Source organism: Vespa velutina, chromosome 3 (genome assembly GCF_912470025.1).
Source record: "Vespa velutina chromosome 3, iVesVel2.1, whole genome shotgun sequence".
Classification (NCBI taxonomy): domain Eukaryota; kingdom Metazoa; phylum Arthropoda; class Insecta; order Hymenoptera; family Vespidae; genus Vespa; species Vespa velutina.
Genome location: NC_062190.1, coordinates 7113770 through 7131269, shown reverse-complemented (window position 1 = coordinate 7131269; position 17500 = coordinate 7113770). Strand labels below are relative to the sequence as shown.

At 29.4% G+C, this 17500-nt stretch overlaps 1 protein-coding gene and 1 long non-coding RNA gene across 5 annotated transcripts in view; one reads left to right on the top strand and one right to left on the bottom strand.

The window, feature by feature from the left end:
- Positions 1 to 5758: 5758 nt before the first annotated feature.
- On the bottom strand, positions 5759 to 15614 carry LOC124947695. 4 transcript variants are annotated; one of them, XR_007100468.1, is made up of 5 exons: positions 15306 to 15614; positions 13676 to 14823; positions 11469 to 11954; positions 9466 to 9679; positions 5759 to 8039 (listed from the first exon to the last, which is right to left on the bottom strand). It is a non-coding gene; the product is annotated as an uncharacterized LOC124947695 (long non-coding RNA). The 4 variants fall into 4 exon arrangements; XR_007100467.1 differs by lacking the exon at positions 9466 to 9679 and having other exon boundaries at positions 13676 to 14412; positions 14484 to 14823; positions 15306 to 15613; XR_007100465.1 differs by lacking the exon at positions 9466 to 9679.
- Positions 15615 to 16323: 709 nt separating this feature from the next.
- LOC124947617 overlaps positions 16324 to 17500 on the top strand; it is a 1248-nt gene continuing 71 nt past the window's right edge. Inside the window, exons 1-3 of the mRNA XM_047490025.1 lie at positions 16324 to 16596; positions 17144 to 17380; positions 17464 to 17500. The exon at positions 17464 to 17500 is cut by the window's right edge and continues 71 nt beyond it. Of these exons, the coding sequence (XP_047345981.1) occupies positions 16324 to 16596; positions 17144 to 17380; positions 17464 to 17500 (547 nt within the window). The remainder of the gene's footprint in view (positions 16597 to 17143; positions 17381 to 17463) is intronic.

Here is a 17500-nt window from a genome sequence, read left to right as displayed (position 1 = left end):
AAAAAAACTCAAAAACTTATTTAAGCACATTAATTACATGAAGTAAAGTTATATAATTTAATTATTGTAAAATATATGTATTAATAATAAATAAAAATAAAATATGTTATATCAAAAAATTCAATGAAATAATATTTCGATTTTACTTCATATCTCGATTTTACGAATTTTTCAAAAATTATCCAATTTAAGCTTTTTTCATATATGAATTATTAACCATAAGTAATACACATCTCTCTCTCTCTCTTTCTATCTATCTATCTATCTATCTATCTGTCTATCTATCTATCTATCTATCTATCTGTCTATCTATCTATCTATCTATCTATCTATCTATCTATCTATCTATCTATCCATCTATCTATCTATCTATTTCAATCTCTTTCTCTCTATGCACTTTCAAATTTTTAACAGTAACATTTTTTGAATTTATTTTCTTTCTTTCTTTTCTTAAAGAATTTGCAGACCATAGTTCGTGAAAATCGTTGTTTAGCAATTATAGTAATTATTGTTTATACTGGATATATGTTTTACGTCAAAAAAATTATGCTAATTATTCGTAATTACGACGACGACGTGCAATTCGTGGCAAGTAGATTAGATCCGGTGAATAAAATGGCGGACTCGGTCAAAAAAACAAAAGAAATAAAAAAAAAAAAAACACGTTATATTAAATATTCTTATTTGTATATTGATTATAATTATTTTCGATTGAAAACTTGTATTCTTATAATCCATAAAATGTGATCGATTTTCTATCCAGTTTACTCAAACATACATAAGATCTACGAAAGAGAAATTTTTACGTCGACCTATATAATTTGCAGAAAAGGAGTTTTGCGACGTTGAAGTAATAACCATAAAAAATAAAGGGACGTTCAAAGTCACCGTATTTCACATACTTATTGCATCGTATAATCATCCTACGATCTCTACGTGGACTTGACTAGTCTAATAAAATTCCAAGAAATATATATATTTAATTTGCGATCGTAAATATAAAAATCAGTTAAACTGAAATACTTTAACGTTCAATTAAATATCAAGTATCAAATTAAAAATAATTTATATCCTCGTTTATCCCTAAAACAAGTTTGTACTTTTGATAGACGTGCCGTCAAAAATCTATGATTTTGATGAACATAGAGAAAAGAAAAAAATAAAGAAAAAGAAAAAAAGAAAAAAAAAATGAAAGAAAGAAACGATATACAAGATCCAAAATAGTACTATTAGAATAGAGAATTCGTAAATTTAAACATGGCCAACGACGTAGTTGAACAATGCTATATTTGCTTCGCCCTCGGCAAGAATTTGCACGATTACATCATCGTGCTCATCCTATCTCGTCGATCATGAATACGAATCTCTCGTTTACCAGGATCTGTACCATACCATGTCAACAGTCCACGTTCCGTATCTTGGTAATGAAATAACCGCATCGGTAACATCCTAACTTTCTCCGCAGTATACTGGAAAAGCTCTAAACACCTGAGGGATTGCTTTATGGGAATCCACGTAAATCATTTCAAATCTTAGTTACGAACGTTTTCCATTAATTATCGAAGCCATTTAAAAATTTAGAGAAAAATAAAAACAAAAAAAAAGAGAGAGAGAGAGAGAGAGAGAGAGAGTGTGAGAAAAACAAGCTTACTTTTAGGTAGAACTAGAAAAAGAAAATCGTATTAGCATTACAAAAAAAAAAAAAAAGAAAAAAATCTTTAGGATCAGTCGAATATGTTCAATCGGTAAAAGTGATGAGCATTCTTTTGTCGGTGAAAAGTCAATGGAATTTGACGTCGATAAAAAGAACCCATAATAGCCCGTTGTTCCGGAGAACAAGGAGTCCCTTCGAAAGGGCAACGGGTCGTAGTCGATGGGAAATATCGCGATGGGGGTAGAGAAAGGGGGGAAGGAGGGAGGGAGGGAGAGAGAGAGAGAGAGAACATCTTAAAAGTCTTCGAACGAGGATCCTTTTAGGGAATTACGAAGTTATCGGAAAAGTTTCTTCGAAGGGGGACATGCCTTGCGGCATTATATTTAATAACGTCCAATAAGCGTTCCTTCTTCTCCATCCGTTCGTTCTCATTTCATCAAGTCTTGTCCATCCCTTTAGATTCTCCTTTCGTCCAAAATCTACTATAATTCGAATGAACTCCTAAACACATATGAAAATGTTAAACATTAATTAATGTTATATTTAATATTTAAAACGTATGATATATCGATGAATAAATTTGAAATAATTTTACTTTATTTTACATTGATTTTCACATTTTTACGATAAACAATATTTATATATATTCTGGTATATTAAAATATTTAAAATGTTTATCATGTCCAGATAATTGAAGCTAAATAAATTTTATAATTTTTAACATCATATGATATATTAATGAATAACTTTAAAATAATTTTATTTTATCTTACATTTATTTTCACATTTTCACGATACGCCATATATATATATATATATATATACTATTGTATATCAAAATATTAAAAATGTTTATCTTGTTCAGCTAAACGAAGCTCGCTAAATTTTATATACGTACGAACGTAAAGAAGCCAACATATAGATAGTATAAAAAATAAAAATAATAAAAGCAAAAAAGAAAGTAAAGAAATTACACGTAAAATATCTATTAAAAAATAAAATTACATTCACCATATTTATATGTATATTTCACATTTTACATGCAAGTATAACTCTCCATCGTTCTCTCTAATTCTTTCACGATTTGACGATGGAGAGGAGAGAAGAGAAAAAGAAAGAAAGAAGGGAAAAAAAAAGAAAGAAAAATGAAAGAACAAAGAGAAAGAATAAAAAAAAAAAAAAGAAAGAATGAAAGAAAATAAGAAACAACGAGAGAATCTTATTAAGGAACAATGAATGCTATTATTTTAAAAAAAGAAATTGAAGTGGATAAATCGGAACAAATGAAACATAGTAAACGTTTCAACACGTTTCGAAAAATTTCAGGAGCGACGTAGCCTGGCAGATCGGAATGGAGTAACGGGACGGTACGCCAGGATGGGACAGTGGTGCGTGCCAGTATTTATAGTATGGATTGTGTCTGCTTGGCATCTGGCCATCGGGCGGTCGTTTCTCAAGAGCCGTACGGAAAGCAACGAGCTATCGTCATGTGAGCAAACGAACGATATCGGTGTTTGCCTGATCCTACTTCGATCGGAAGGGTAATACTTTCCTTTCTCCGCCCATAAAAATTCTTATCTCTTGCCATCTTCATTGGAATACAAACGCGTAGTCGAAAGGATGATAGGTCGGTCATCGTTCGATAACGTGACTGTAATATAACTATTCTCACAAAATTATTCAAAATATTACTATCTTCCTCATAGCATTGAAATTTTAACATGAATTTAAAAACACCGTTTACGCATACGATATATATAATATATTTGCTTTTTAGCATAGTTATATCCGCTGCTTTTAACATTTCTACAAAATTCTTTGAAAGTTACGTCTATAAAAAAAGAAAGAAAAAAATTAGTATTATTACTATTGCAATAATAGTAATTATAGTTATTATTAAATTAGTAAATATAATTATTATTATTATTGCAATAATAAATATTATATTAATACAGAATGAGTCATTGTTCTAAGGATTATGTTTATAATCAATTACACTTTCTTCAGACTTCTTAAGTCAATTTTTTTTTCTTCTTCTTCTTTAGATCGTAAAATCATAAACTTTGGCTGTGAGACTTTTAATTTGAAAACTTTCGACCTAACCTATATGATACAATTATTATAATCTTGTTATCTTCTTATATCATTGTCTGTTTCTCTCTTTCTCTCTCTCTCTTTTCCTTTCGAAAAATTTCAGTAAGACAGAAAGGTGTAATAAAAATTTCTACGTGCGTAACAACTTCTACATCTTCATACGAGCATCGAGGGATTCTAGCTAGAATGAATCTTACTAGTCTGATCCTTCGAACGCACGTACAATCCATAAGTCAAGAAAAGGTTCTCTATATTCATGTAGAATGACATCGGGTCGATACTTTTACTGCTACTGCTACTGCTTCTGCTGCTACTGCTATTGCTATTACTATTACTACTACTACTACTATTGCTGCTACTACTACTACTACTACCGTAACATTCGTAGATGAATCACGAGAGTAGTCCGATCGGTAATCGTTCGCAAGCCCGACCTGGCTTTTATTAGACCGGCTGACACCGAGGATCATTGCCAAACTAGGACCGCGTACGAACAATGGCTTCCACGTATCGAGCTGGCCGATTCGAAAATAACCGTGACTGCTGTTCCTTTTCTCTCCGCACTCTTTCGAGTAGAGGATTTGAACGGAGTTGAAGAGAGAGAGAGAGAGAGAGAGAGAGAAGCTGAGGTTAGAGAAATGAAGAAAAAAGAAAAAGAAGAAGAAGATTAGATAAAGAGAATAATTAGATAGAAGTTTGGTTCTTGATGGAAGATAAAACAAAATGGTAGCTTGCTAGTCAGAATAGCAGAACATCAACATTTTTTTCTTTCCTTATGTATATATTCTCAAACGCGTGTTTCAAATCCATTCTTCGAACGACGTTCCTTCCGTCTCTTACTGTAGATTCTCAGACGATCATGAAAGAGAAAGAGAGAGAGAGAGAGAGAGAGAAAAAAAAGAGAAAGAAAAGGGACAAAGGGGAGAGAGAGAGAGAGAGAGAGAGAGAGATAGAGAGGGTCAACGATCGACTCATGGAGACTCGCATGGAATCTTCACGGATAGCTTCTCGCTTTGGAATCGGAGACCCTCCGTTTTCCATCCGTCTCAAGAACGACGATACTCGATCGAGCGGCAAGACGTTCGACGAATGCCACGACGTATGCGCTTCGTAAAACGAACTAGCAGAGAGAGAAAGAGAGAAAGAGAGAAAGAGAGAGAAAGGAAGGATAGGAGAAAGGGTGAGGGTAAGACAGGATCGAACGATTTATAGTCCTACATTGGAAGGAGAACGTACGGCAAAACGTTCGATCTTGAAAATACTTTCACCTTCGATCCCTTTTCTCTCTCTCTCTCTCTCTCTCTCTCTCTCTCTCTTTCTTTCTCTCTCTCTCTCTCTCTCTCTCTCTCTCTCTCTCTCTTTCTCTCTACCTTGTACATCTACTATTCTTCTAAGCTTCTTTGCTTCTTATCAAGCCAAAGTTTCGACGCTAAAATGCAAAGCATTTTCACGCGAGACTTATCGTTTTCCTGTATAAATAATAAAAAATATTGAAAAAAATTATTATGTTATATATATATATATATATATATGTATACATACATATATATGTAAATAATATGTATGTAATACGTATACATAATATTTTATTATATGGTGTTTGTTCTTAACTTTGATATTAACAATTTTTTCTGAATTTTTAATATATTTTAATAAAGATTTCGATTCAATTGTAAATATATCAGTTCCTAAATGCATTAATTTTTGATATGTAATAATTGATCAACAAAGTGTATTAATTTTTGTTAACGAATTTAAATCGTTCTAATCAAGTTGAATATTTCAATATTAATTTATTGGATTGTTATTTATTTGATCAGTATTTTAAAACATTTAATAAGTATTTTGTAACAAATAATAATATAATAAAGTATCAATGAGGGAAATATAAAGGAAGGAAACTTGACAGTTAATTATTTACACTGATCAAAATATTCGTATGTATATATATTGATCATTTATTTAAAAAAATATTTATCATTAATTAATAAAAATACTAATCAAAAAATATTGAAATATAACTTGCGTAGATTTTATTTATGCATTTTGTTAACACTGTTATAAGCCTTATCAATAATATCTAGGGAGATCAAAGTAGGAAATATTGTTCAATAGAAGAGGAATGATTCTCCTCTCAAAAGATAAGTATTCAGGTGCTCCAGATTTCTCTTGTTGACCTTCGATGTTCTAAGATGCATCGCTTTATGACGTTCATCCTATCGATAAGCCTCTATCGTTCCACTTTCGATATATACTCCCTCTTTCAGGCACAGAAAATAATTGGCAAAAAAAAAAAAAAAAAGAAAATGATCAGCGAGCCTTCTCTCTCTCTCCTTCTCTCTCTCTCTCTCTCTCTCTCTCTCTCTCTCTCTCTCTCTCTCTTTCTCTTTCTCTTTCTATCAAGCTTCCATGCATGTATATGTATGTATGTCTAAGTTGTGCACGTGTGTGAAAAAAGAAAAAAAAAGAAGAAAGAGAAAATTCAAAAATAGATGCTTAATAATACTCGACTTTCATTTTCATATTTATTCTTTTCCTAATTCACATATCGTACTTTTAATAATTAACAAATCAACCATCCACCTATATATTTTTAATTTTTATCCTTTCGCATATACACATGTGAAAAGAAAAAAAAAGAAACAAAAAAAAAAATATATATATATATATATATAGGATATATATAGAAAAATAACAAAAGCCATGAACGATCTCGTTATGTACTACTCGTTTGTGGTTTCAAAACTAGAAAATTCTCTCCTCTGAAAGAGAGAGAGAGAAAAAGAGAGAGAGAGAGAGAGAGAGAGAGAGAGAGAGAATGGATTTTACATCGAAATTCACGGCTTTTTGAATAAGCCATAAAGGTAGGTGATTTAAACACCGTTTTAATAACTTTTACACATTTTGTTTGCATCGATTGGATTATTCATGATCGAAACTTATCTAATGTAGAAACCAAATACTTCTTACAATGATAATTAAAAAAATTTGCAATAAAAAAAAAGAAAAAGAGAAAAGTGTGAATAGATACATTTCGTCGTAGTGCTAAATTTATCTAAAAAAATCTGTAGACTTTCGGCCAGGTTTTTTATACGGAAAAAAAAAAAAAAAAAAAAAAAGAAAAAAAGAAAAAAAAGCAGAAAAAGAGGAAAAAAAGTCTTTTCAGAAAGAGATTTTCCAATTTTCTTGCACTTACCGATCTTATCATCGATAACGTTCGACCAGCCGAAACTGAAAAATTTACGCTCGACTGAGTGTGAAAGCTCAACGATTCAGGAATCATTCCTTTTCGATCCTTCACCTTCACTCTATCTCATTCTTCCTCTCTCTTCCTCTCTCTCTCTCTCTCTCTCTCTCTCTCTCTCTCTTTTTTATGGTACGAATCTATCAGTACTTAGATCGTTCTCTATTCGTCCATCGAAAAGTAAAACATATTAGCTAGAATAATAATCCCATTGCCTTGTATTATTCGTATCTCATTATCTAAATAAACGGCGAAGGAATATAAAACAAAAATAAAAATGATCAAATAGAAAAATAATGAGTGTACTAAAAATATAATCAGAGTAGCCATCTTTGTTCATCGATTATCGTTAAACGCCCCATAAAATTTCCCGTCACGGCTTAACACGGGGATGTTTTCTGATCAATGGAAAAAAAAAAAAAAAAGAAAGAAAAAAAGAAATAGAAAAAGAAACTAAAAGAAATAGAAAAAGAAAGAAAGGAAAAGAAAGAGAGAGGAAAAGAGAGAGAAAGAGAGAGAGGGAGGAGGAGGAGGTGAAGGAGGAGGAAAAGCCATTCGGAGTTCCCAACGTGCTCCCAGGATTAGCTCCGGCTTTAATGTCCGACGACAAAGGATTTCAAAGGTAATTGAATCAGGAGCACCGGTTCGCCACAAGCTTAAAAGCCACAAGTGTTTGGTTGCTGCGTTGTTGCCCTCCTCCGCATTTCGAAGCTCTCCTTCCGTTTCAAATCGACTACGCTTGCCGAACGATACAGAATCTGTCGCTTAATTAAATAAATCGCTTTTCTCGACACTTCGAAAAAGAGAGATAAATCGATACATAGAAAGAGAGAGAAAGAGAGAGAGAGAGAAATCTTTAATGTGGTCCTTTTAACGCCGAAATTATTCCGTCGTACGATCAGCACATTTGGTTGGTGGATTTAAAACTTGAAAATTTCCAAGTAAAGAAATCTTCGGTACCTCTTGATCTAACACTGGACGAGTCTTTGTTCTACTAACACTTGATTCCTTGTTCAAAGTTTTCAATCTGAAAACTGGCCCGATTACCTAAAACAATATTATAATGTTGTATTATTATTTCATCTGTTAATATGTAATTAATATTGTAATTAAGTATGTACTCAGATTTAGTCGGAAGTTCACTTGCAGTTCAACGAGAACTAATCATGTACTTTATATCTCTCTGTAATTATATGGCATGTAACTTGTCATATACTTAAGTACAGGTACAAACGCGATTCTTAAACATCTTAATTTATACAGTTTAGAAATTTTTATATTTTTATCTTTTCACTTTATGTACATGCATATATATATACATATATATATATATATATATATATATATATATAAATACATAAAAAAGAAATATATATATATATACTTTTCTTTGTTTAAATGGATATAGTTATTTATTTATTTTATTTAGTTTTTAACCTTCCATGTTTTAAATGATAATTAAGATACGCGTCTCATTTTATTTTTCCGAAAACGTTTAAGCGTTATCATGCAAAATATTTGTTTAAACATGTACTATCATTTATCTCCTAGTTTGTGTGTTAATTACTATGAATTACTCGTATTAGATAAAATACGAGGATTATCTATATATAAATATCTATATAATAAATGTTCATAATATGACGTTATACATTTTTATTTTGAAAATACGCCATTTTCGAGAATAATTGTTCAGACATGAGTCATTTAATTTTAAGGTGTAAGTTTGTTGTTTTGTTTACTTATCGAAAATATTCAAGTTCGTTTCAAGGTCAATCTACATTTTCTCTATAACGGCAACATATTCTACGTTTCGTAAAAAAAAAAAAAAAAAAAAAAGAAAACGTATGAAATATATCTTCATCCTGAGGCCGAAAAAAAGATCAGATTACATAAAAGTTTATTATGGACTTTATTCGCTGACAAAACGTGCTTTTTGTCGCGTCATGTAAATTATCAATTTCGTATTTGATTTTTATTGAAATTCATTTGAATATTTTTATTGAATTTGATTGAAAATTACCGCTGAATAAACGCAATGTGCGTTCGATGGCGATCAAGATTATATAGTCAAGTCATCGTTTAATAACGAAAGATTTAACATTGTAATCATTTTTTTTCTTTATATATATATATATATATATATATATATATATATATATATTAAATGTAATCTTTGAGTTATTAACAAATCAAGTAACAACGTACAATGATACGTAATAATGGTCGTTGCCATTGCTGGAAAATGAATTATCTATGATTTTATCTTAGACAATTCACTTTCATGTATTATTTAATCTTAGGGAGAAAAAAAAGGTGTTAACAAAACTATGTACGAAATATTCGTGTTATCGCGAATATTATACGGAAACGATAAAAAAGAAACGATCGATAAATATAAACGGATGACTAGATCTGAAGCCGAATACGAAGCGATCGTTCAAGTTATATCCGATGCCTTTGATGCACGGACCGATACATGCGCTATCCGGTTAATTCTTTCTGGTTGGTTCGGCAAACAGGACCGGAAGTAACGTCTCTCTTTTTGTGTTAGTTGGCCCGTGTTCGTTAGGCACACCATCAATTCACTCTCTTTCCATTCCCTTTTTTGGTTTTGATCTACCAGCTGGAAGATACCGAACGGATATTGAACGAACGTCATCACCATAATCAAATCTATAACCAAACTAACGGGAAATTGTCTACTTTACCAATGTTATCGATCGACAGTTATCCATAAATGTTATTTGTGACATCGAAGAATGAATTATTATGATAAATGACTTTAAGTGACATAACAAAATTAACTATTACGATATATATTTGTAATAATAATATTAATAATAATAATAATAATAATAATAATAATAATAATAATAATAATAATAATAATAATAAAGAAAAAGAAAAAAAGAAAGAAAGAAAAAATATCTATGTATTAATAAAAAATTTTTCAAATAATTCATATAACAAAATGACAGTCTCTATACTTATTAACAATTTCGGAAGATAATTCAGTTTATTCAGAGAAAAAAAAAAAAGAAAAGAAAAAGAAGACAAAGATTTAAAAAAAGAAGAAAATCTGAAAGATACGATCGTTCCTTCTAAGTTCTCATTTATCGTAATTATTTTGATCAATACACGAGAAAGACAATATCTACGTTTAAGATAGATATTAAAAATAAATTCAGTCGAGAATAACAGTGTGATTATGGTCGTTAAAAAAAAAAAAAAAAAAAAAAAAAAAAGACAAGAGCGAGAGAGAGAAAAAGAGAGAGAGAAAGAGAGAGAGAGAGAAAAAGAGAGAGAGAGAGAGAGAGAGAGAGACAAAATTAAAGGAGAGAGAGAGAGAGAGAGGAAAAAAAGGAGAAAAAAAATAATATATATAAAGACACGAATAGCAAGCGATCTGTTTTTCTTTCTTTTTATCACTCTCTCTCTCTCTCTCTCTCTCTCTTTCTCACGCAAAATAGTATAGGCGTATAAAAGGTAGGTCACGACGTAGTGCAGACGCGCACACGTAACCGACAAGGCAGCTACCGCAAACCGTCAGCTTCAAAGAGGCACCCAAGCGAGGTGTATATTCCGTACTTGGCAAGGCTACCTTCGCACGCACGAATAGTCAAGTACCACCACTGTGCAAAGGGTTATTTTTAGTTCAATTTGTCGCTCGAGCGATACCATAAAGCTAGTAGAACCTTGCCCGTTCGTCTCTTTCCGTCTACAACTACGCGTACATCTCTTCCTTGTGTATTTATGTATATCTATGTATGTATGTGTATGTGTGTGTATGTGTGTGTGTATGCATGTATGTATGTATGTATGTATAATACGTACGTTACATGTAATACTTGTTGAACATATCTATGTATACGATGATAATATGCGCAATATCATTTTAAATAATACAATAATGTATAATGTAATAATATGGAAGGAATATAAAATGTAATAAAGGATTATTTTATTCCTTTATCATTTTTACTCACTTTCTTTTAATTCTAAATAAAATAAGTAAAGATTAGTTAAAGTAAAACTCTTTTATATGTCATCAGATTTTTTCTTTCACTATGTCACATCTTGTGTTTCTTTTAATATGTATACGTTGATTATGGATCTATTATTTATATATATATATATATATACATATATATATTATATAAAGATTGTACCAGATATTATTATTAAAATTTATATATATATATATATATAAATATATGTATATATATATATAAATAAAATTTATATATATAAATATATATATATATATATATATGTATAGCTATATATATAGATATATGTATATATATATAGGTACATTAAATCTTTTCTTTATTTTCCTTTTTTTCTTTTTTTTTTTATTCAAGGTACACCAAAAGTGTATTAAATTTTATAATTGCATATATATTAATAATGCATATGCACACGAATCCATACGTCATAAGATATGAGAAAAGAGAATGTTAAAAAACTTACATGTTTTATCGTGAAACTTATACGTGTTTCGAATCATTCATTCGACATTTATGGAAAAATGAAATATAGCGGCAATCTAGCCGTGTTACGTGTCACCATGAAGTAACACGTTCTGTATAACCGGCCGAACATCGCCACTACCAACAACAATAGCAGCAGCAGCAGCAGCAGCAGCAACAACAGCAGCAACAGCAGCAACAGCAGCAGCAGCAGCAGCAGCAGCAATAGCAGCAGCAGCAGCAGTAGCAGCAGCAGTTTCGTTTACGTACACCTCGTATGTCACGTATCCATGCAAACTGTATGTCACGTGTGCGAAACACGCATCACCCAAGTTAGGATGAAAGTCAATGAAGCATCGAATAGGATAACGGTAGCGGTCAGGGCCGCCCTCGTTAAGGGATCCTTCACACTAGTGGAATTGTCACGAATTCCATACAAATTGTCTCTTTCTCCAATTATTTTTTCCGGATTTGAACTCCGTTTAAACTGAAAAATATTAAAAGGATTTTCAAAAATTTGCAAAGGGATGTATGATATTTTAAAGGAAAAAACAAAAAAAAAAACAAATACCAGGAAAAAACAAAAAAAAAACAAATACCAGGAAAAAGCAAAAAAAAAAGGAACAAAAAATAAATTTAAATAATAACTAAATAAATAAACGACTCGAATATTAATCCGATTGGAAATAACAATTTTAAAAAGGGCACTTTGTTATTTCCCGCCACTTTAAATCATTGCGTTCTCGTTCCTTCGATCAGAAACTTTTAATCTGAATTGGCATGGGCAAATGAAAAATTGGCGATCTCCAACTGTCAATGATTTTACATAGAAAGTAAAAATAGTTTGACGATAACGAGCGATTTTTAATTGTCAACGAACGACGATACGAGACCTCTTTTTTATATACTCATACATATATGATCGCTAACCCCTTTACCATGAAATGTTGTTCGATTTTTTCACGATAAAAAATATACGCGACGATGCTTTCATTTGTCGAATTGAAAGTCAAATTTGATTTCATTCTACAAACATGATGTACGAGAGTTCACTATATACATACATATATATAATATTATTATATATATATAATATATTAATATATATATAATATATATATATATATATATCATATAATAAATATATATATATATATGTATATTATATAATAAACGGATATTTAACTATTTCACGTATAATCTTGTATCACATTATAATAAAGTGACTAACAAATTTAACAATTTTTAAGCACAATATAAACGTTTAATCACGATTATTATTACTTAATAATTAATATATACCACTGATGTATGTATATATATACATACTTTATTTTTTGATAACTATTTTCACAAGAGCTTACTATACAATACATAACGAATGAACTTTGATATTCTCATGTATAATCTTGCATTACGTAATAATCATGTGATCATTACAATGTAACAATTTCTTTAACAATTATCAAGCATAATAAATGTTCGATTATATATATCAAATTTATAAATATTTATAATTTATATAAACAACCTGTTAATATATATATATATATGTATATTATATATATATTATATGTATATTTATACATTACTTCACAATACATGTGGATGAGAGTTTATTATGAATATAACTAACGGATACTTAATAATCTCACATATAACGGTCATATTACATCATAATCACGTGACTATACAATACAACAATTACTGTAACAATTATCAAGTACGATCTAAATGTTCAATTATATTACATTTATAAATACTTAATTATATACATTATGTAATATATATATTTCACGATACATGTGGATGAAAGTTAATTATGCATATAACTAATAGACATTTAATTATCTCACGTATAATCGTCATATGATGTCATAATCACGTGAAGACTATACAATGAACAATTATTGTAATAATTTTCATGCACAAATATATAAATAATATAAATGTTCAATTGCATCATATTTATCAAATTTATATAATAGTATATAATTTATATAATAGTATATAAGTTATATAATAGTATATACATATATATATATATTATATACATATATATATTCTCTTATACATACTATTATATATATATATATATACATTATATATATATGTATATTTATATTATATATATATATTTATATTATATTATATTATATATTATATATATGTATACTTAAGGTGTATAGTATATATACTATAGTTAACCATTTGAGTCCCAAGCAGTGCGATCACACTGTTCAGATTTTATGTCGAGAAAACCCAGCACATTTTGAGCGTTGTGGACAAGTAACGGTGCGACTGTCGAAGTCGCTTGCTCAGATTTACTGACGCAAGCACGTCACACAGCTCCTTCTTTTAATATAAATAATACATTTTATAATAAAATACTATAATAATAGTGCAATAATACATTACAAAGTAAAACATTTTGTATTTCATTGTTATCTTCTCAATAATTTTTATCGAACAAAACTTGAAATATTTATAAACTTACAGTACGCATATTTAATAATACAAATGTATTTCATAAAATAACGAATTATAAATTAAAAATATTTTTGTTTTATTAACAAACAATTTAAATGGAGAATAACACTTATAATTTGTAACATCGGTATTTATCAAAACATATTGGATGAATTTCTTTTTTACACTGCACACAAATTAAATGTAATCTTTTTATTACATTTTTAATGCTACAGACTATGCATTGTCGCAAGTTACGTCGTAGCAACTTTACTAAATCAAATCACTTTGTCAACTGCAAGAAATGTGACGGAGCGATGTAAAAAAGACGAGAATCACGTTATCTAACACATCTTATACGTGCAGAACATAAAATATAAGAAGCACTATCGCGCCGCTTGAATCTTCTCATATTCATTTAGAGAAAACACGGTTGCGCTATTCGAGATTTTTCGACAGTGTTTTTTCAATACCCCCTGGAAATATATATATATATATATTTATCTACTATATATACAATTAAGTTATACATATATATACTATACACCTTAAGTATTTTAATTCGTTGTACAACAGTGAGATAGACTTTAATGGTACAAATCAAAATCAATAAGCCGATTATTGGTTAACTCAAACGGAGATTATGTTGCTTCTAAATCGAATCGACACATTCTATGATGGCGCATGGTTCGTGGCTTCGTTTGAATGCCATGGACTTTCCAGACAGCCGGACATCCGTTCCAGTTCCTTTTCCAACAACGTTTGACAAGGCAGAATCCATGTTCAATGTAATCTTCGTGGGCACTATATAAAGTACATTCCTTTTGTCGAAGCTACGCATGTACCTTGGCCATCGCCATTGTCCAGGATGTATTTATGCGTCCGTTCTGTTTGAATAGATGTGAAAAAAAAAAATCCGAAATGGAAACAGAAAGCAGTTATGTCGTTTATCGTGCCACTCGTTGTTATATACCACTGTTGTACCGTTCGTTTATAATATATGATGAAATATTAAATAATAAAATATTTATCATATATATAATTAAATAACAAAATGTATAATATAGTATAACATCACATAATATAATATATTATAATATATCATAACATAATATAATATAATATGAAATAATAAAAATGTTACTCTGAATATAGATTATACAATCAAATTATTTTCATTATTCAAATATAGATACTTGCAATGATTAATTAATGAATTATTGTTTATATTATTGTTGTATAATCTTGCAAGGTTATTTAATATCGAATGATTTTTTTTATAAACTAAGATATTATGAAGATCTTTACGAGTACTGATGGTAATAAATTATTTTGTAAAAACAGAATAATCAAATGTAAATTACGTTACCGGTTTTCACCCTAAAGGATGAAATATCCATTGAATATTTTTTATTTCCTTTTTTATTTTCTTATTTTTTTCTTGGTTACAAATATAAAAACGAACTCATTATCAGAGCGTTTTTCTTTCTTTCTCACGCATTATTATATACATTAATAAATAATGTGCTCACTGGAACGCGAGTTACGTTAATCAAAAATCCGATGCAATCTTACAAATTATTTGGTTATTGCACATCCTTCTTACATCAACGAAACGATCGATCATCATTTAATCATTGCATCCTGCTTAGAAATAATGATTAAGCGTTACCGCTACGTGGCGCCACTTTGCAACAACGTTAGTCAAGTATTTGATATATATCGTACTTTTTTTGAAAAAAAGATAATAAAATAATAAAATAAAATAAATCAAAGAATAAAACTGACATTGTGCTATATTTATACTATATTTATTAATATCTTAATTCTCTCTATTAATTTAATCATTCGAATTATCTTAAGACAATGCAAATAATTTTCTGCAAATAAATTCGTAATATTAGCGAAGCTATTGATAGATCGTATAAAATTCGAGACAACAGACATGTATGTATGTATGTATGTCGATTTCTGAAGATAGAAAATAGTAAATGCATCTATCGAATTTGTATAAATAATTTGTACTAATGAGACACAAAACAAAAAAACAAAAAAAAAAAAAAAGAGGAGGAACATAAAATGATATGAAACAAAAAAAAAGAAAAAAGAAACAACGCCGGTGCGCATGACAACGGCAAAACAAAACTGTCATCACACATTTTCTCCATCGTACACCATAAATAACTTTTTCGTGTAAAACAATTTTTCGTTTAATTTGGCTTAAAAATAAAAAAGAAAAAAAGAAAAGAAAATACGTGACAAATTCAAAGTAAGAAGAAAATTCAATAAATATTTGATTTATTTTATATATTCAATAAACATTATTTATTTTATATATATATATATATATATATATATATAAAATAAATAAATAAAAAATTTAAAAGATGGGTCAAGTAATGGGTGAAATGCCGACGACGATGCCAGGATTGAAGGAAGAACGCGATCGCGTTCTTCATTGGAGTGGAGAAATATTAGCTAAAGTTAGCGATAATATTCGCAGTGAAGACACATTTCTGATGGATTATACCGATGAAAAACTTAATCAGAAAGTTAAAGTTTGGATTGATAAAGGAATGGCTCAGATTAACCAAGCTTGGAGTAAAGTTCCGAATATTACTCAGGAATGTAAAAATACTACCACAGCAAAGGTCGAAAAGGTAATTAATTTGTTAATAGAAACTGTTAAGAAATTTATTTGAACAGTATTCTTATTAATTAATAGTACGCAAGTATTTTATGCAATAAAATAAATCCTATATATTCACATGCGCACAGACGCACGCACATATATATGTGAATATTTTCATCAGTATTTATAATAAAATATCAATAAGTAATATAAAAGATTAATATATAAATAATTAAGTATCAAGGTTGCTCCTGAATTTCTTTTTGTTTTATTATAAATACTGACAAATTATTCTATGTAATTGCAAATATTATAATTAAAAATTAAAATTAATTAAAAGTTTTTATATTAATCAACGTTAAATTAAATACTTATATTACGTACTAATATATTATTATATACATTGAACATTCTTTTAAAATACTGATTCAAAATGTTTTAAAAATGTTGACCCTAATAAATAACAATCGTAATAATGTTTTCGGCTTTTTCAAGCTCCTTCTCATTATAGATTTACATTAACGATTATATAAAACACGTAGCTTAAAGAAGAATTTTCTACGAAAATAAGAAAGGAATACGAATCGGCTTATTCCGAGATAAAAAAATTTACAAAAAGAGTTGACAAATTTGGTAGCGAGGAGAGAAAATTACACGAAGCGATACAACAGGTAGAGGACGAGTCTGGAGGTGACATAACTAAATTCCAAAAAAAATTTGGACCTCTGAGAGTAAAAGTCTTCAAAAATTTAGAGACTGGAGAAAAATTTGTATTCGAAGATAAACGCTTAAAGGATACATTTACGAAGAAGGTACAAAAATATTCGCTCGTCTATTGTGTTTTATTAATTAATTATTAATCTATACTTCTTAAATCAAATTACGAATGATTTAGGTTTACGAAATAGACAGTAAATTGGCAAGTGAGTGTG